General features: G+C 34.4%; 1 protein-coding gene across 4 annotated transcripts in view; it reads left to right on the top strand.

The window, feature by feature from the left end:
• GASK1B (golgi associated kinase 1B) overlaps window positions 1-19,131 on the top strand; it is a 47,049-nt gene extending 27,918 nt beyond the window's left edge. For all 4 annotated transcript variants that reach the window (XM_003773104.3, XM_023505903.2, XM_031943438.1 and 1 more), the window contains 2 exons: window positions 13,164-13,390; window positions 16,257-19,131. In XM_003773104.3, coding sequence (XP_003773152.1) covers window positions 13,164-13,390; window positions 16,257-16,464 — 435 coding nt within the window. In that variant the 3' untranslated portion in view covers window positions 16,465-19,131. The remainder of the gene's footprint in view (window positions 1-13,163; window positions 13,391-16,256) is intronic.
• Window positions 19,132-20,450: the final 1,319 nt, after the last annotated feature.

Genomic DNA, 20,450 nt, shown 5'->3' with positions numbered 1-20,450 from the left:
CAAAATGGACAGAGCTGAATGTTTCTCAAAGAAGATGGCAGTTGTGTGATTTGGGGATTTAAAAGATTTGTGATTAAACAAAGCTTTCAGGAGGAGTTTTTCAGTAGCAGAATATGCACCACATTATATTTAAGATATTCATGAACATTCAAAGACTCTATTCTCATGACTAGGGACATGGGGATGCATGGGAAACAGGGGATAGAGCTTAGGTTAATGTGGACAGTGGCTCACCTTTGCTTCCATTTTGAGATGTTAGCTGAATGGCACCATTTGGTCTGGAATGCACTGAGTGGCAACATGTGTACATCTGAGTCCTTGTTGCTGATCTCAGACATAAAGATGAGTCACATGTTAATTATGTCAAGTAGTATTTAGGGTTCAGTTCTATTTGACACCAATCCTGCACCGTATTTATTTCCATGGATTGAGTAACTTTTAACTAAAAACCAAGGTTTTCATTAATGCCTTTGTATCTTTAGCAACTAGAACAAAGCCTCTCATATACTAGTTACTTAATGTCAATGACTATAGTGTCTTGTAGACCTAAACTATTCCACTGATTGACTTCTCTATTTCTTATCCAATACCAAATGATTTTGATTATTGCTGCTTTATAATATAGTTTTAGGTCTGGTACAACTAGGTCACCTTCCTTTGCATTTTTTTCATTAATTTTCTTAAAATTTTTGACCTTTTGTTTTTTCCAGGTGAACTTTGTTATTTTTTTTCTAGTTCTGAAAAACAATTTCTTTGGAGTTTGATTGGTATGAAATTTGAATGAATATATTAATTTAGGTTGAATTGTCATTTTTATTATATTAGCTCAGCCTATCTGTGAGTACTTGATATTCTTCAAATTGATTAGATATGAGTTTATTTGTGTGGAAAATGCTTTTTAAATATGTTCATATAAATCCTGATTTTTTCTTGGCACATAGACTCCCAAATATTTTATATTATATACACTAATTTTAAATGCAATTTTTCTTTGTCTCTCTTGCTGGATGGCATATCTTCTTACTATTGATAATGCAGCAATGATTACTACTTATTACTTTATCTATAATAATATCTTCATATACTTGGATCAAATTTTCAAAACAGATTCTATGGTAGCTAAATATTTATTAATCGCCTACTGAGTGTAAAGTAAAGTAAAGCAAATTAGGAATACCAATACAAAGATTTAAAAAAATACTAATTTCAAAGACTAGTTGTCAGTGGAAAAATAAAGAGAAGGGATAGTCAGGTAAAGTCAGTGGGAATTTATTAAGCACGTACTGTGTATCAGGTACTGTATATTTTTATTTTAAAATTTGAGTGCACCAAAGAAACATGTAGCAGAGAAGGATATCCAAATAAATGCCATAAATATACAATCTGCTCTCCAAAATACCAAAAGCCCAACAAACAAGTGAAAAACTACACTATCATTTTCTTATTTACTTACATCAATAAAACAATAAGTAAAATCTTGTTTTGTAGTTTTTTTGATTTCTGATACAATATGAGCTGGATCCATCACATACCTGTTTCTGTGCCCTGTAAGCTTATTGTAAAGCTTGCTGCAGGGTTGGCCAAAAACTGCCTTTGTGTTTTTATTGTTTATGTGGTGAAAAGAAAACATTGGTATGAAAAAAGACATAGGGATAGGAAGTCAGTATTTACATAGTAACACTTGATTTTTGGCATTTTTGGTTCTCCCACAACTATCAGTCAGAGTCTATTTGCAAAAGAAAAGAGACTGTCATTCCAGGGAATTGTAGATGATTAGTTTTAGAATTCTCATTTCTATAGTGATTTAGATCACTTGGATTGACTGAAATTCTTGCCCCTAGAGGCAAGTCCAGAGATGGCCTGAATACCTCTGAATTACTACCATTGGGAGCAACTTCCTTGTAAGTCCTCAGTTGGCCTTGTTCCAGATTTGGATTCATATCAGTTTTGGATTTTACAGATTACATACTCATATCCCAAACCTGCTTCCAGCTTTTTCTTTTTCCTGTCCTTTCCTCTCCATATCGCCAATTTTTAAAATAGTTGTTCTAATTGAACTGATTTGAAACAAAAACAAATCTTTTTTTTTTTTTTTTTTTTTTTTTTTTTTTTTTTTAAATTTAAGTCATTCTCTCCCTCCCTTAAATCATTTTGTATGAGTCAGGTACATGACTTGGTTCCATAGGATTAGTGTCAATTCTACTAAAATTACTTTTTAGCATGACTGATTTATTTTTCTTTGCTCATTTTCTTCAGCGTTTTTGTTTTAAGAGTATTATATAAAGGAAATTGATGGAAATATTATGTGAAGGCTGGAAATTCATACATACAAAAATGAGGACAAGGAAGATTTCAGGTTCCTATGGCAACATTACCTAACTAGCTCACAGGGGTGCCTGTGAAAGATTTGAGTGTTTGTTATGCTTGTGGGAGGTCCTACAAAAAAACAAAACAAACAGAAAAAAAAAAAAAAACAATCAACAAAAAACATGATGGAGTGAACACTGCTGCTGAAATCCTTTCCATCTTCCTGGATTTAAATCTTATAAAGTTCTTGTATTAAACTTGAGCATAGATATAATCCTACACTTCCCATATAAATCCCCATTTCCTAAAATGAAAGGATTATGCTTTTCCTTAGACCAAGGAGTCTGCCCTTCTCAAATTCTTTTTAAATAAGTGGGTGTTATTTTTATGTGACTCTAGTTGGGTAAATTATAGAACTAGAATTTTTTTTTGGTGGGTGGGACTAAAAATAGATTGTCACTTGTCTGGCAAACTCCCTCCATGGCAATGTTTGGCATCTGATAAAAAGTCAGATGTGGATTATATTGATCCTAAACATAGAATGAGCCCCATTGAAATAGCATCAAGTGTGTCATAGGATCTAAATACTTATGTAAGTCTTTAAAAGGCCCCTGATTTCACTGGGGTAAGTGCTTCCTCCTTTTAGGTAGAGCACAACAACCTTTCCATACCCTAATAATTAGTTCTCATGAACTTCAGGAGTCATATTCATCATCTGTTAGCTGATTATTTGAACTTAACAGAGTCGGTCCTTAGATGAAAGACATTCAGTTTGTAATTGGACTTATACTTTTCAGCTTGTTTAGTACCTGAGAGAGCCTGTAGAATAGGCTCTTGGAACAGTCTTTGAGATCCTTGGGTCATCCTGATCCTGTGTAGTAGGTCTATGGTTCTAGGGAAATTTACAAATTACTACTTCTTAGAAATTAAAGAAATATTGTCTTGTTTTGGCTTCTGCTTCATGGATGAGGGGGGTTATTTTGAATTAAGATACAGAAGTAGCACTTATTTCAAAATACGACATTTTTTTAAAAATGAGAACATGTTTAGCAGAATGATTGCAATTTAGTGAAGTCTAAGCAGATGGGGACAGTGGATGGAAGTTGAATGTCCTGTGACAAATGAATGGGGAACAAATGACTTGGATACTTGTTTCATCTTTTAATATATTGCCATACCAGTCATATATGGCTATGTGTATATATATATATATATATATATATATATATGTATAGGTATACATTCATGTATGTACGTACCCATATGAATATGTGAACATGTAATTTTTCAAGTAGCATCATTTGCCATGGCAGTCTAGAAGGCAGTAACGTGGTAAAATGGAAAGATTCTGAATTTTGACCCAGGAAGATTTCGTTTAGTTTATGTCTTCTCATAAAATGAAAGGACTGGGTTTGAAGTTACTAAGATCACTTCCAGCTCCAAATCAATGACCTTGTGATCTTAGCATATCACAGAATGTCCTATGTTTCTAGGGGAAAGATCCCAAGAGATGGCTATGGAGGTAGTGGTAGGGCTTTACTTTTGTGCCATCAGCATTCCAAATTACTTGGGGATTTACTTTGTATATAGCTTATATTTTTGTGCATGTTTTTTCTTCAAAGAGATGCAACTTGATCAGGGCAGGCTTTGGGAAGGAAGTAGCTCCCAAAATGGGTCTTGAAGGAATAGAGGGATTTCCATAGATGGAAACAATGATGTGAGCAAAGTTGGAGAAAGAAGCAAACAGTAAGACAACAGGGGACAGGAAGAAACTCAGTTTGATTACTCTGTTAAGTGAAATGATCAGGGTAAAATGCTTTGGGAGAGGTTTGTTTTAAACCACCTTATAATATGCTTTAGACTTAGGGATGTTAAACTTGAGAGGAAGGGAGCTAAAGTCCAAGGTAGTGGCTGATATAAAGGTAGGATATCAGTGAAATAAGCATGGCCCGAAGAAAGACCCTGAATGTTTGTGACCTGATTAAACAGAAGATGCAAAGTATAGGAGCAGAGAGAGACATTAGTTACCTGTGTACAAGTCTCAGTTCTCTCATCTGAAAATTGAATACAGCAACTAGCACTTAGGAGTTATGAAGGTCAGATGAGGTGATCTTTATTTAAGTGCTTGGAAAATTTTAAAAACTACATGAATATTAGTTATTATTATCATTGTTACTATTTCTACATCTAATAACTATTCTCATAAGACCTTGCCCTAAATTTGTATTTGTTCTCCATTACTCTGCATATATTTATATTTAATCATTTTATATTTGTGCTGTATATATTTATATGTGAAACTTTTTCCTTTCCCCAAGTATAAGCTTCTTGAAAGTGAAGTTTGGTTCATTCTTTGTCCTTGTATAAGAAGGTACCTGACTAAAAGCAAGTTCTTACGAAATGCTCATTGACTGATGGAGAAAAAAGTGGGACTGTGAGTCACAGTGTTGCCCATAGGGTGTGAGTTACTGCCTGTATCTGTGGAGGATAGATTATGAATGTTTTAAAGAACAGTGTTTATTCAAGTCAAGATCATGGGATGCTGGGAGTGCCCCTCAGACTCAGCTGGGGAATCCAGAACCATCTGGGAGTGTGGAGAGAACAGATCCTGGGGCTAGTGGAGGTTAGTTTGTTCCACAGATGATTTGAATTCTGAGATTGAACATGTGCAGAGTTCTAGGAACAATCTTTAGGGATGGGTGATAGTATCATTTTAGGACCACAGGGATGCATTTTGTAGGATGATTGAAGCCCTAGTGCAGTAGTTCTCAAAGTATGGTCTAGAGAATCCTGGGAATCTCTGAAACCCTTTTAGAGGGTCTATAAATTCAAACATAGTTTTTATTTGCAATATGATAAATGTCTATAAATATAATCCAGATAAACAAAAACACTTTGGAGAGATCCTCAATAATTTTTAATAGGATAAAGATACTGAAAACAAAAGTTTGAGAACCACTACCCTAGTGGATGTGAAACATGACTGAAAGTTGGTATGCACCCCTAATTGTCCTTGCTTGGGAAAAAGAGAGGGTTTGGGGGTGGTAGGAGCAGCCTCAACACCAGAGTCAGAGAATTATGTGTATGTGTGTGTTACATAGCTATATTAATTTCTGATTATTTCAGTCTTAACTGGAGACCTGAGAATGAGATACTTACAACATTGTAGAACTTGTAATCAGGTACAAACATGCATGGGGAATAGCCTGTGAGAGTTCTTGGCTTAGAGGTAAGTAAAGTCATATCTAAGCATGTATTTTTGACCCTCTGGACTGGGATAGAGAATAGTGAGGAAAGTCCCATGGTGGGTAGGCAGGAAAATGTCTTAAACGTATCAAGAGCAAGGCATTAGACAGCAGTATAAATCCAGCAGACAATTGGTGGCAGGGATACGTGCCTGGACATAGCAAGGATGAATATAGTCTTAGAGCTTCTAGTTCAGAGAGGGGATTTTGGGGAATAGAAGGTCCATCAAGAACAAAGCAAGGGTTTAGTCCCATTCAATATAGGATGCAGGTCAGAGTGTCCAAGCTTGACCATAAACATATGCAACCTATGATTGTGGTTGGGCTGTTAAGAATAGTATCAAAAATATTTTGGTTTAGATCTGTGTTGTCACTGAGTTAGGGAACTGCCAGTCAGCAAATACTATTTATCAGTGCAGGTCAAAAACTATTTAGCCCTAGAAATTTAAGTAACTTCTCCAGGTTCAGTATAGAGCAGAGGCAGGATTTGAATCCAAATATTCTCAGCTCTGAGATTAGCCCTTTATCCATTGTACCAGGCTTCCTCCATACAAATAAATAGCTCAGATGTATATCTCAGCTAAGGGTTTTAGAAATGCTTTATATTCAGTCTTCTCAACAATTCTAAGAAGTAGGTATGATTCTTATCAATGATAATAGATATCAATTGGAAAAAGATGTTGAGGTGATCTAGTTTACTCTCTTCCCATTTTATATGGGAAGAAACTGAGACTCAGAAATGGGGTTTGAACACAGTTTCTCTTATCTTTAAGTCAGGCTCTCTTTATACTACTGAAAATAAGGGGAAGGGGTTTGGAGACAAATGAACAATGAAGGGCCAAGTTATCAAAACTGAGATACAAACCCAGAGTAAGATGAGCTTCAAGTCTGAGTTGAGGCTGAATCACTTGTTATAAATTCATCAATCCTTATTACATAGTGACTGTGGTGGAACCTGGGCTTGGTTTGGAGCTAAGCAAATAGATGTTAGTTAAGTGCCTCCAAAAGTGGAGAATGAATGAACAGCACAGTCACTATAGATTTAAGACATAGAAATTGATATATTGTGTCTAAAAGTGTGGGTTGTGTGTACCCAATTCTAAATTAGTAGAATGGAGAATCTAAGTGCTCTTAAATATAAAAGGATGTGTGTTGGGGGGCGACTCTTGCCTAGGATGGCCTGAAAGAATTTTAAACACGTTCTGAAAATGATGTCATTCTCTGATGGAGGTAGATTGTAGGAGAATGTTTAATGCAGATAGGGAGGTAGGAAAAGGCAAAGTTTACTCAAGATCATGTTTATTTAGTGTTATGGAAATGTTCACTCAGGGCAGTATAAGAGTGAAAAGGAAATGTAAATTGGAGTTAATTTGTGAAATTCCAGGCTAAGAAATTTTGAGCTTCATCCTATAGACAGTGGAATTATTATTTTTTAATAACTTTTTATTGACAGAACCCATGCCAGGGTAATTTTTTTTACACCATTATCCCTTGCACTCACTTCTGTTCCAACTTTTCCCCTCCTTCCCTCCACTCCCTCCCCCAGATAGCAAGTAGTCCTATACATGTTAAATAGGTTACAGTAGATCCTAGATACAATATATGTGTGCAGAACCGAACAGTTCTCTTGTTGCACAGGGAGAATTGGATTCAGAAGGTATAAATAGCCCGGGAAGAAAAACAAAAATGCAAACAGTTTACATTCATTTCCCAGTGTTCTTTCTTTGGGTGTAGCTGCTTCTGTCCATCCTGATCAATTGAAACTGAGTTAGATCTCTTTGTCAAAGAAATCGGACAGTGGAATTATGTTTGAGTAAGAGATAAAAAGGGTAGAATTTCACATGTCTGAGAATGAGTGTTTCTCTAAAAAACAAACCGACCTCCCTTTTCCCAAATTTGAACATTTGCTTATTTTAGGACTGCAAATATATGACAGAAAAGAAAGGAACTTTTTACATACTACTAGGTTTTTAGGCTCTATAAAGATAGTATAGAAGAGTGATGATAATTGAGGACAGTTAACCAGAGTCAGAGGACTAGGACACACTTATAGGAAGAAAAAAATGGTACTGAATTATAACTGAATCAGTGAAGACAAAGCGTTCACTGGTATCAAGAAATCTGAAAGACTAGGTATACTGTCATTTTTTTGTTTACTTGTGTCCTACTCTTTATGAGCCCCTTGAGGATTTTTCTTGCTAAAGATACTAGAGTGGTTTTCCATTTCCTTCTTGAGTTTATTTTACAGACAAGAAAACTGAGGCAAAGAGGTTTATGTTACTTGCCCAGGATCACATAGCTAGCAAGTGTCTGAGGCCAAATTTGAATTTGGCAAGAGAGACTCTTCCTGCTTTCAACCCCAGCACTCTTTGCACTGTGTAATCAGCTACCCTAAGAGTGTACTATGATATCGTTCAGATATGGGGCCTAATCAGAATGAATTTTACTATAAAGAAAAAAAATGACAACATTTTGCTGTTTGAGAATATTTTGCGATAATATTTCAATTATAACTAACATAATTATTTGACTAGAGCTTTCTTGAGTAGATACGATCATGATTTAAGGGGTAACAGGCATGGGGAAAAACAGGGTGTATGTGGGGCAGTAGCATTCAGTGCTAGAAAATAAGGCGGTCTATCTCAAATAGAGCTTCTAGAAGGACAGCATGAAGAGTGGGGCATTCTATTTTTATTCTGTAGGCCTAACTTAAGTAACTGACTGGGAAAATTTTCTTGCTGAGCTAGAAGGTTACTGGTACCAAAAAGGAAAGAGGGAAAAAAATACCTTGGTAGGACAAGTAAATCTGTCCAAAAATATCCCCATGAACAGAAAAATTGGCAGAAACACCTGGATTCTTTTAATTTTAGTTAGCAAAATGCTTAAAACACACATTTTCCTAAATGATGAGAAATGGATGAATACAGCAGGTTACAATGGGAAAAACCCATATCTTTTTATTTAAGTAAGAGATGAGAAGACATTGGAATTTCATCATTCTATATTATGATCACTTCTGAAGTTTGGCAGTCAGTTTTAAGCTGTTTTATTTTTTTTTAAAATTAAGAACCTTCCCTAAACGCCACCTCTTTTGGGGATGACTACTTAACTACCACCACAACAGAAATGCAGACATGAACTACAGTGCTTAGGAATGCACCAGTCAAAAATGGGAGTGTTTCAACATGAGCAGTCTACTTCTGTATCAGTGAGAGTTGCCCTATTAGACTTTACAAAACTGTACTCGCCCTTAAAAAAAATAAGCAGAAATTTCTACAGAATGTTCCTCCTCTAACTGGCAGTCAGAGAGGCACTAAACTTTAAGGAGTGGATTAGAGGGTTGAGGGTGGATTATTTTTAGTCTGACTATGAATGGAAATAGAAGGATCTAGATGGATTTCTGAGAAGAGCTGGGAGAAAAAAAAAATCTTAGGAAACCAAAGAATAGGAAGTGTAGAAAAGGGACTGGATTCACTGATTATTAGTTGTCTAGACAATAGCAACGACACAAAGGCTTTATTTATAACTTCTGGAATAGTATAACAAAGAAAAGTAGGGTTTGTTATAAAAGAACCCCAAATATGTATAAACACCTATCTCTAGGAGGGAGAGGGAGAACGGGAATTTGACATGATTTTATTGCTGTAGAATATATCCAGTCTAGAATTTCTCTCCATCATTACAAATGGGTCACCCATCTGTAATAGTTAGTCTTAGAAAATTCTCTCAGGGCACTGAAACATAATGTTTTGATCATAGTCACAAAACTAATAAGTGTCAGTGGCAAGAATTGAAACAAGGACTTAAACCCTCTTTTATCTATATCTATAAATATATTTATATGCACTAATCTCTTTGTATATGTATATGTCTACTACTATATAGTGCTTTTAAAACTAGTCATATATACATACAGGTAACTACTTGCATATATATGTGTGTATATATACATGGGCATATACAACCACTTCTAAAAGCAATACATAACAGTAGATATATATACACATGTAAGTTTATATGCATACATGTGTATATACTTAAAGTTATTTTGGAATAATCTTTGTTCTTTCTGTCTACTGGTTATATGAATGGGTACAATTAAATTTAATTGGATAACATTTTGCAAAAGGAAAGTTGGGCTCAACACAAAAAACATTTCTTAATGGTGAGGTCTGACAGACTCAGACTACAGCAGTTTTCCAAAGGAAATGGTGGAAGAAAGCATCATCTTTTGAGTCATTCAGAACTAGATTGGACAAAGCATTTTAAAAATACACCACAGGAAACAACCTACTGCTGTCAAGGGAATAGAAAAGAGAACCCAAATAGATCTTTTCCATCTCCAATTTTAGTTGATTTCATGCAGTTTGAAAATAGATTGGTAGAATAAATACCCATTCACTGAGGAATGGGATATATTCTATAGTGTGATTGTTATTTAATGCCAGTGAAACTCTTTATAGTCACATCTTTGTTAGCAATTGTAGTGCAGAGAAAAATAATCCAAATGCAAATGTGTTTTCATGAGCCTGTGATAATCATTAGTCCACAGCACAGTTACAGAAGCCCAATGTTCAGGATATGGTAGGAGGTGTCACAGTAGGATGTTGTCCTCAGAATGCTTAAAAATCTACTGAGAGAAATACAATCTACAATTGTTGGCTTGTAGATAGGTTGGACCATCCATACTTTGTCAGTGAAGTTATATCTAGAAATATGCAGAAAGGATGGGTGAATTGCACAGAGATTCCATATTTTTTCTTGGCTAATGCCTATGTCGGAAGAAGGAATTGGGCTGAAAGAGGCCCAGATTTCTGGATTTATTCCTCTTCCCCCACCCTGTACTTAACAAAACTATAGCAATGGCTTCCAGAAACTATCCTGTTTAGAGTATATTTCCTTTTCTTTTTACTCAGATATAGCCAAGAAATTGCATCTGCAAATAAAACCTCTAGCTCAAAGAAATTATCTAAATATTTTCTGTTATACTGATTAGACTAATTAATTATTCTCTTTAAAGTAGTAATGGTAATCCTATATGATATGATCTTTGTGTCAGTTGGTTAGCATGTGTGACCCTTTGGACAAATTATTGTTTCCTCATCATGACCCCTTGTGGCAGCTGACTTGCTTTTCTGTCAACTTGAGGACAGATTCTTGAACTCTCGCCCACATTCAGAGCAAGTTCCTAGTTTTCTGTTTATTCCCTTAGGAATTTGTTCCTTTGACCATACTATACTAATACCCCTCTTAGATGAAATTTCTGACTCTTCTTGTATCTGTACAAGATCTGCTGAGATCTTGTATCTCACTTGTATCAAGTGAAATGTCTCACTTGAAACATCTGCTTCTCTCACCACCAGTTTGCTCTAAACTGTGTGTATGTAAATAGCCACGTAGAGCATCAAGTTCCTTCCAAGTATCATTTCTCTTTTTAGTGCACGAGTCATTCTTAATTAAGCATCATTACAGAGCCATCTCACTATGACTGACTTATCCCTTCACTGCTCATTCTAAGTAGAATAGACAGTGGCAAGGATGCTGGGGTGGGGACAAAGAAAGAGAGGCAACAAAGAGTGAAGATGGTGATCAACCTTAGATAAAATTCCCAAAGTAGTCTTGGACGTTTTCCCTTTACAACTCTGGAATAATGTTGGAAGGGGGAAAAGTACATTTTTGTTTGTGAATATCATGGTATTATTTAAAAACAAAATAAAACTTTTAACTTCCCGAAAATAATCCAGTTCATTTTCCTCTTTTTGCTCAATTTTGGTCACAGTGATAATTTTCTGTTTGTGTGGTTACTCTCTTAAGATGGACAATCTCTATAGCTATCTATTCAACTGCCTAGCACAGTCAAAATAATAAGCATTCTTTATCCATTGGCTTTTCCTGTGTGGAATTTTGAGCGACTATGAAATTTTAAGTGATTCTAATATTCTTGGTCTTGATGCAACATATAAAGACACATGTAATCTGGAACTCAGACCCATTCTTCTGACTATGTCTAGAATATGGATCTAGTATCCCATTCTGCTTCCTTTCCAGACAAAGTTATGAATGTCTTCAAATTTAAGCTGGGACTACTAGGATGACAGTTTGGTGCAGTGGAAAGTTGTATTTGGAATCAAAAGATGTCCATTCAAATTCATACTTCTACCTGTGTATCTCCATCGTGTGTGTCTCCATGCATCTGTCTCCATAATTGGCTTATAAATCCCCAAGAGCAGGGAGTGTTTTTGCCTTTGTATCCCTACTTCTTAGTGTAGTGCATTAAACATAACTGATAATGTGACCTTAGGTATGGAAAATCTGCTCTGTTTCTACAATCCTGTTATCCTAATAATACATTGTATAAAATACTTTGGGTCACAGGTGGGGACCTGTGGAGGTGGAGATCTGCGGAGATCTGCTCTTTGAGAGCTACTGTTTGTCTTCACACATTTCCTCCCCAAGTTAAGATATAATGTGTAAATTGTGCAATCCACTAAACAAATGTCCACTTACTTGCTCTTTGGAGGAGATCTCACTTTGAGCATTTATAAATGTAAATTGATTACATGTATAGAAAATTTAAAAGTTTACAAAATGCTTTTTTGGATGTTATGTCATTTTAAATGTCAAAACAATTCTGTGATCTGAGTATTGCAGGTATTATTATTGATGACTTTTTCTTTCCCCGTCTGTCCATTTTATAGATGAGGAGCCTAATTCAGAGAGGTTAAATGACTTAATTGCCCATGGTCCCAAGGCTAGTAAATATTAGGGACAGGATTTGAATCCAGGCCTTTTAGGTTCCAAGCTTGATAGTTGTTCATTGTGATAATGCTATCTATTGTTATGTTTTAATTATACTAAAAAATTTTAGGCTTTATGCAGTTCCTTTGTTAGTAGGAATAAAGCAAAATATTTTTCTGTCACATATCTATAGGTTATATCATTGGGGACTTTGTATGTAAAGATTAGAAATACCAAGTTGATCTGGCCTTCTTTATATTATTACAATTTAGAGCTAGTTAATACTGATAGAGTGCTCTTAAAGTTCATAATGTTATTTCATTGTCCTCAAAACAACTCTATTATTATTGCTATCCCAATTATTATTATTATTATTATTTTTTCTTTTTTTTTTTTGGTGAGGCAATTGGAATTAAGTGACTTGCCCAGTGTCAGACACTAGGAAGTGTCTGAGGTCAGATTTGAATTCAGGTCCTCTTGATTTCAGGGCTGGTGCTTTATTCACTGCGCCATCTAACTCTCCCTATTATTATTATTATTGTCTCTGTTTTGTAGATGAGAAAAGCTGGTTTCATAGAAGTTAAATGATTTGCCTAGAGTGTTCAAGTTGGTATTTAAATCCTGATTTCACCTGACTTCAAATCCAGCTCTCTATCCCCTATACTACAATGGTTTTTACCAAGGCCATGGTGTTCCAAATTGTATATTTACCCTGACAATTGCCTTTAATTAAATTATTTTCTTCTCTTTGATCTTGGCAAGTTATTTCCTAATAAAGCATACCCTGATCATTTTTAAAACTCTCCTGGCATTAATAAATGTTGGTGACATTTAGTAGCTTGGCTTATTTTTTTTTAATCTTTGTATTTTCAGATCTACAACCGCTTAGATGTAAACTGCTGTGGATTCAGACCCCGGAAGGAGGATGCCTGTGGTCAGAAGGGAATGAGACTGAAATGTGATAATCAAGATACTGTGGAGTTAACACACATTGTTCAAAGAAAGCATGACCCAAGGCATTTGGTCTTTATAGACAATAAAGGTTTCTTTGACAGAAGTGAAGATAATTTAAATTTCAAATTATTAGAAGGAATCAAAGAGTAAGTTTTTTTTTTTTTTTACATTATAATAATAATGAGCTCATACTCTTTTTCAGTGCTGAAAAGTAGCAAAGCTGAAAGAAATTAAGCTTTAGGCTCTGCTTTTAACAGAAATATAATTTGTGTCTCTTAGGAAAGAACACTGAATCTTGGGAAGTAATACTAAGTAGAGCAAAACCTAGATATACAGGAATTATCTCCATTAGCATCTCATGGCTACTAATAACATTGTCACTTTCAAAGGTCAGTGATTTCATTGGCATGAGTATTGCTTTCACCAATGCAAATGACAGCCCCTTTACCCCTTTTTATCCAGTATGTCAGATCAGGTCAACATTTATTAAGTAATTACTATGTGCTTTAAGCACTGGGGACTCAAAAAGAATGGAATGATTCTTACTTTTGAGAATCCTATGGGAAGATGTGATATGTATATATATATATATATATATATATATATATATACATATATATATTATATGCATATATGCATATGCAGTATGAATATACAAAATAAATAGAAAATATATATATCTTGTATTGGTTATATCTTTCATAAAATACAAGGTAGTCAAATTCAAGGTAATTGAGAAGGAAAGGCACAGAACTTACTCAGATGGCTTTCTACAGAAAATAGTATTTCAGCTCTGTCTTAAAGGAAAAAAGAAAAGAGGACTTATTTGAAGTGGAGATGACTGGGTAGTTCAAGTACAAAGGTATTGAGTAGGTAATGGAGTGTCATGTGAGAAACAGAGAGACTCCAGTTTGGCTGGTCCATAGAGTGAAGGAGAAAGAGTAATGAATAATAAGAATGGAAAGTATGATCAGGGCAGGGCATATTGTAAAGGGCTTTAAAAACCAAATGAGGGAACTTATATTTTATCCTAGAGGCAACAGGGGACCACTGTAGTTTGTTGAGTAAGTGTGTGTTTAGATCTGTGTTTAGAGAACATCACTTTGTCAGCTATATGGAAGACAGATTTGTAATAGGAAAAAACTTGGGCTGAGCAGACCAATTAGGAGATATTACAGTGGTCCAGATAACGGGAGCCTGAAATGAGGTGGTTGCTATGTGAGTAGATAAAAGTGTGTCAGATATGAGAAATGTTGTCATGTTTCAATCTCCAAAAATATGATGGATCCATCATCTTTTCTAGTCATATATAGCCTTTATTGTTTAGATGATGTAAGGTCTACAAACTATAGCCCTTGAAAGAAAGCCTTGTTATTGTATGTTGATAATCCCACTTATGTTTGGACAATCTCATACCCAGTTTAGTTCAAATATCTCTTGAAGACTATTTTCTAAGTTATAGAATAGTTGTAATCTATGCTAGTGGAAGGAATACTCCTAGTGACATAATTATAGATTTTGAACTTCTGAAGAAGCTACCAATATTATTATCCAGGAATGTGCTGGTAAATGTTTAATGATCAGGTCTTTGGGGGAAAGAGTATGCATGATGTATTTTAAAATTTAATCTTCATTACTAATAATTTGTCTATCATTTTCTTAAGTCTAGATAATCAATAAAATAATAAATTTAACAACCAGTTCTTGAGAGCAAGTCTGCCTAGCTCCAGGACACTGCTGCTACCATCTGAAGCTACCATTGATCTTGTTACACACAAACACACATATATGTGTATATATATATATATATATACCAATTATATACAATATGTAAATATATGTGATATCAAACATGCATATGTGATATATAGATACAATATAAATGCTACATATATATGATAAAGCATTATGAAAAGTATGCATATTTTAGAATTATTTCACAATTATTATATCACATTTGATCTTTACAATCATTTCAAGAGGCACTAGATTATGATTATCCATGTTTTAGATATGAGAAGATCAAAACTTAGAGAGATTAAATGAGAAATAACTACTCCTAGACCAGTATTCTTTTCACTCTGACATGTGGAGTAAGGAAGAGTCACTCTTGAATGCCACTTTTGTTCCATCTTCTGCTAGTGTATTTAAATGACACTTCTGAAATATAATCTCCAGGAGACTATAGGTTTTGGAATTTGAGGTAATTCTATAGTTATTATATTATTCAGAATCCCATCTTAATTCTCCTGCCTGCTTTATTGATATCTGCATCTTTCATATTTTTTTGTGGAAAAGAAGTTTTTCTTCCTTCTAAAACCCTAGTCATCCTTTTGTAGGAAGGAAGGCTTAGGAATCTAGATTGCCATTTAGTGCATATGCCCATTAGGAAGGATGTTCCATAATACATAGGTTTCCTTCAATGCCTTCTTAAATTATGGCTTCCTAGAAATAATAGTCATTAGAATTAATCATCAGAAATGATCTGTCTTGAGTTTAGCTGTCTGCTTCTCTGCGTTCACATGTGAGGAATGCATTTAAAATGTAAATTCTTTTGAAAACTCACACGTGTGCACTGAAAAGCAAAATTAAAAGGCAATTAATTCAAGATTTATGTACAGAATAGATTCATTAATCAGTTTGTTTTGAAGAATAAGAAATAAATACTACTTTGTATTTAGAAAACATTTTTCTCTCTTTAGGAAGATTGGGTTTCTTTTTAAAGTTAGCTTCCTCTCCCCCTCCTTTGATTGCAAGAGTTTCTTCTCATATGTCTACTCTCTTGCTTCAGTTTAATTAGTTGAAAATCTATAGAATTCACAAATCATGGATTCTTAATATTTCATTGAAACAAACTTTTACAGTAAATTTCTCCAGGGAGCTCAAAGTAGCTTGTAAGTTCATACAATAAGGTACTATGATTTATGATGGATCAAAGATAGACAGAAATATTGGCTAAGTTATAATCCTTCTAAACACTTGCTAGATTGAAATGTCATTTTGTGTTTTCAGGTTTCCTGAATCTGCAGTTTCAGTTCTGAAGAGTCAGCACTTAAGGGAAAAGCTCCTTCAATCCTTGTTTCTTGACAAAGTTTATTGGGAAAGCCAAGGAGGTCGACAAGGAATAGAAAAACTTATTGATGTAATAGAACAGAGGGCCAAGATTCTTCTCACCTACATCAATGCACATGGAGCCAAAGTTTTGCCTATGAATCAGTGACTTTGAAAGGCTTTTTATTAATGTAAGAATTGGGACAAAAGTATTAGAACATGGAAATATTTGCGTACTTCTACAAGAGTCTGCAGAAATATATCTGAAAATATTCTGTCTTCACAGAAAATATCCACTTTACTCTTTCTACACATATATTGAACTGGATCCAGTAGAATGTAAGCTCTTTGAGGGCAGGAGTTGTTTTTTGTTTTTGTTTTTTTGTATTTCTGATATCCTAGATTTGTTGCCTTGTACTTTTTAGTCTTTTTTGGTATTGAAAGTATTGGATTGGCCTAAATACTTGACTGCAGAATGGTTTCAAAAGTTAGGTGATCTAATTTTAGTCAAATCAGTATTAACATTGACTAAGTTCAGTTCAATTAAACTCAACAAATATCTTTTTTGTACTTGTTATATGCGAGGCACTATAGTACGCACTGAGAATATAAAACTAGAAACAACAAAGTCCTTATCCTGAAGGTGCTCACATTGGTTTCTTTGTTCAGTAGAGGAAATCTAGATATAATATATTGGCCATTTCTATAATGACACCATAAAGAAAGCTCTTTATTACAGTGACCAAAAATTACCTTTGTTTTTGGAGCCTTTTGTCCTTCTAGGTTTTGAGGAACCTTGGGTTAATGAACCTTCCATTCAAAACAGAAATGCTTAAAGAATATGGTCACTATCTCAGCACTGGCAAATGCATATCCAGAATTCACAAAAAAACCTCAAAGATTTCAGTAATGCCCTGAATAGATCCAATGTATCATTTGTAAAAACAGTACATTCCCTGACATTTCTACTAAAAACCCTGCCATACCTATAGCAAAAGCAGAATATTCTCAGACCTTTTGGAAATAAATTGTATTTCAAATCTGACTATATTCATAACTTGTTCTTTCTAAAAAGAGATCTAAATTATATCTTGTGACTTGGAATCAAATGATTCTTAGATTGATTATTTAGAAATTATACACACACATACATAAGAAAATTTTTTTTTTTCTTTTTAGGGACAGAGAAAGAATTTAGTTTGTCAATTTTTTGAAGGATATATATATATAATGAAACCAGATTTAAAATGAAAAATTTATTCAGATTTTGCTAAAATGACAATAAATATTTGAACCTAGTTCATGTCACCAGTAATGTCTAACCCTTTTTCATTGCTATGAAAGAAAAAAATCATGAATTACAGAGATTTTTATAATGTTTCCTTACCACAATTCTGATCTCAAGGCTAGTTCCCATTCCTTTTTCAATGTCTTACTTCATTCCATTTATATTAACATGGATGAACCTAAGCATCTAGAAAGGGAAGAAAATAATCATTTATGTAATGCCTACTATGTCCCAGGTACTATGCTAAATGCTTTTTTACAATCTTACAAATTATCTCATTTGATCCTTACAACAACAATATGAGGTAGGTAATATTATTCTTCTCATTTTACAGTAGAAAAAAGTGATTATTGAGTCTCACCCCCTTTGAATATTTTTGAATAATAAAGCAAGTATTTCTATCGTCACCCCTAAACTTTATTTTAAAAATGATTTTGGAAGGGCTATTCTTTTTAAGCTTCTTTTGGTTTACTTGAGAAATTACTTGATATATTGAGAATTTATTTAAGAATTGTTTACAAAAAATGCCACTCCACGCCTGAATGCTGTACGCTGCTCTGTAAGTGTTCCTCATTTTTTCCCTTTTAAAAATAATGATTCATTAGCAATATTAATAACATCAGCAATCACATTTTAATGAAGTAAAAGATGTTTTCAACTGTAGACTGATTTTAATATCTATCAGCAGCAATTAAAAGACATATATTAAATGCAAGAAAAGATGGGAGGAAATGTATTATATTGGATCTTATAGTATTAGGTTTTCAAGGCATTGACTCATACATTACTTTCAAAAAATGCTTGCTTCTTGTTGACAATTGCCCTTGGCAAAATGGTGATGGAAGTTTGCCTTCAGCATTCCTATTTATTTTTATATCCCTTAGTTCTGTTTCCTCAAATAGTTTATAGCTGTGTGATCCTGGATAAATCACTTAACCACTTTGATCACCAGTTGTTTTTCATCTATAAAATGATGAATTTAGACTTGATTTCTAAGATTGTTTTTTTTAGCTTTAAGTTTAGGATGTGTGATCCTGTGATCTAGGGGAGTGCTGGTCAGGGAAATGTATTTTGGTGTAATAAGACACAGGGATGGTGACTTGAGCCACAAGAAAGATGTTTAACCTACCACTTTGAGAATTGATGGTGGTATTGATTTAATTAAGATTTCCAGAGTGAAAGGGGGAAAATGCAGGTAAGGATTCAATTAGATGGAGGAACTTTTCTCAATCGAGTGTTCAGTACACAGGACCAAATAAACTCCTGGTTTGAAATATTATTCGTTGTAGGTAACATATTTGAAATTTCAATAGAGGATTTCTGGAAATCAAATATTTCAGTCCAAAGGAGTCCAAATGTAATGATGGCAATTCCAAACAACATGGGTGGCTATTGTGAGACATATTTGACAAGCAACCTTTGTGGTGCCTTGTAAATATTGTATTGAGGGTGGCCCTCTCTTCCTATACATAGGGAGGCCCAGATTAATCTAAATGCTTAATGTATAATTTGAAGCAAATAAATACAAGTTCCAGGAGCATCTGTTCATTTCAGTTGTCCTCACTCTTTTATTACCTATTTTATTAAAATGAAATTGGTGAATAATTCATGATGTATTATTTATGAATAATGAATTGCTAAAGGCCAAGCTTTTAATTCTCAGAGCTAATGTCCTTCATTTTTCTTCCTGAAAGCAAAAATGGTGTTAATAATGAGAAAACTCTGCTTATTTCTAATGAATTTAGTTCCTTCCTCTGCGGTTTGATTCATATCAGCACATTTCCTGGCTTACTTATAAGCTGGTAACAAAATTGAAAGACTTGATTAAGCTCAGCAGAAAGATATGGCAAGTAAGGAATCTTCTTGAAAGATTCATTTTGTTTAAATGGATGATGTTTTAAGGTGACTAATCTATCTTTTCAAGACTTGGAATAAAATAGATGAGATGTTTTTCAAATAGTGGTATTCCTTTTCCATTGGAGAGAGACTTAGTTTAACACATTTCATGTAAATGAATGTTCAATCTTTATTCACCACTGAATTGAACCTGCCAGCTATCAGTCGATCAGAATGTGTGCCAGGTATGTAGATATTTGACATTTTCATCTATAGAAAGCTTTAGGCTTTTAAATCCATCCTAAAGTATTTGAAAGGCTGCCATATGGAGAAGGGACTAGATTTATCTCATTTGGCCCCAGAAGACAGAACCAGGAGCAATGTATAGTGGTTCCAAGAGGACATTTTTGGCTTGATGTCAGGAAACACTTCCTAGCAATTAGAACTAGCCAGAAATGGAATAAGTCATCTGGAGGAGGCAGTTCCTTTTTTTTTTTTTTTTTTTGGCAATTGGAGTTAAGACTTTAATTCCTAGTAAATGTCTGAAGCCAGATTTGAACTCAGTTCCTCCTAACTCCAAGACCAGTACTCTATCCACTTTTGCTACATAGCTGAACTGGTTCTTCCTCGTATATAGTAGTTGTTGTGTTCCCTTGTTGGATCAGTGATGCTGGATCCTTTTGAATATAGTCTGGATTGCACCAGATGGCCACTAAGGTTCATTCGGTGGTATAGTTCTATGATTTGTCATTCTATATGCTCTAGTGTACAAAATGGTATACAGAGCAAATTAAATTACATTGTAAACTGCTTAGAGTCTGAGTGTATAATTTTATGCCTTCAGGGTGACATGGATAGTTATGTTTACAAGCTCTCTTTTAGCATCAATATTTATTGAGTTTATTAGGTACTGGTGGAACCTTCCGGAGCATAAGAAGACATGGTTTTTAACCTCAAAGGGTTTACCATCTGTTAAACTGTATAATTATCTGATTGATGTTGCTGTGCTTTTAAATGTCTGGGGCCACTAC

This window comes from Sarcophilus harrisii, chromosome 6 (assembly GCF_902635505.1).
Source record: "Sarcophilus harrisii chromosome 6, mSarHar1.11, whole genome shotgun sequence".
Classification (NCBI taxonomy): Eukaryota; Metazoa; Chordata; class Mammalia; order Dasyuromorphia; family Dasyuridae; genus Sarcophilus; species Sarcophilus harrisii.
Note: the sequence above shows the minus strand (reverse complement) of the source record. Positions and strands in the feature narration are given on the sequence as shown.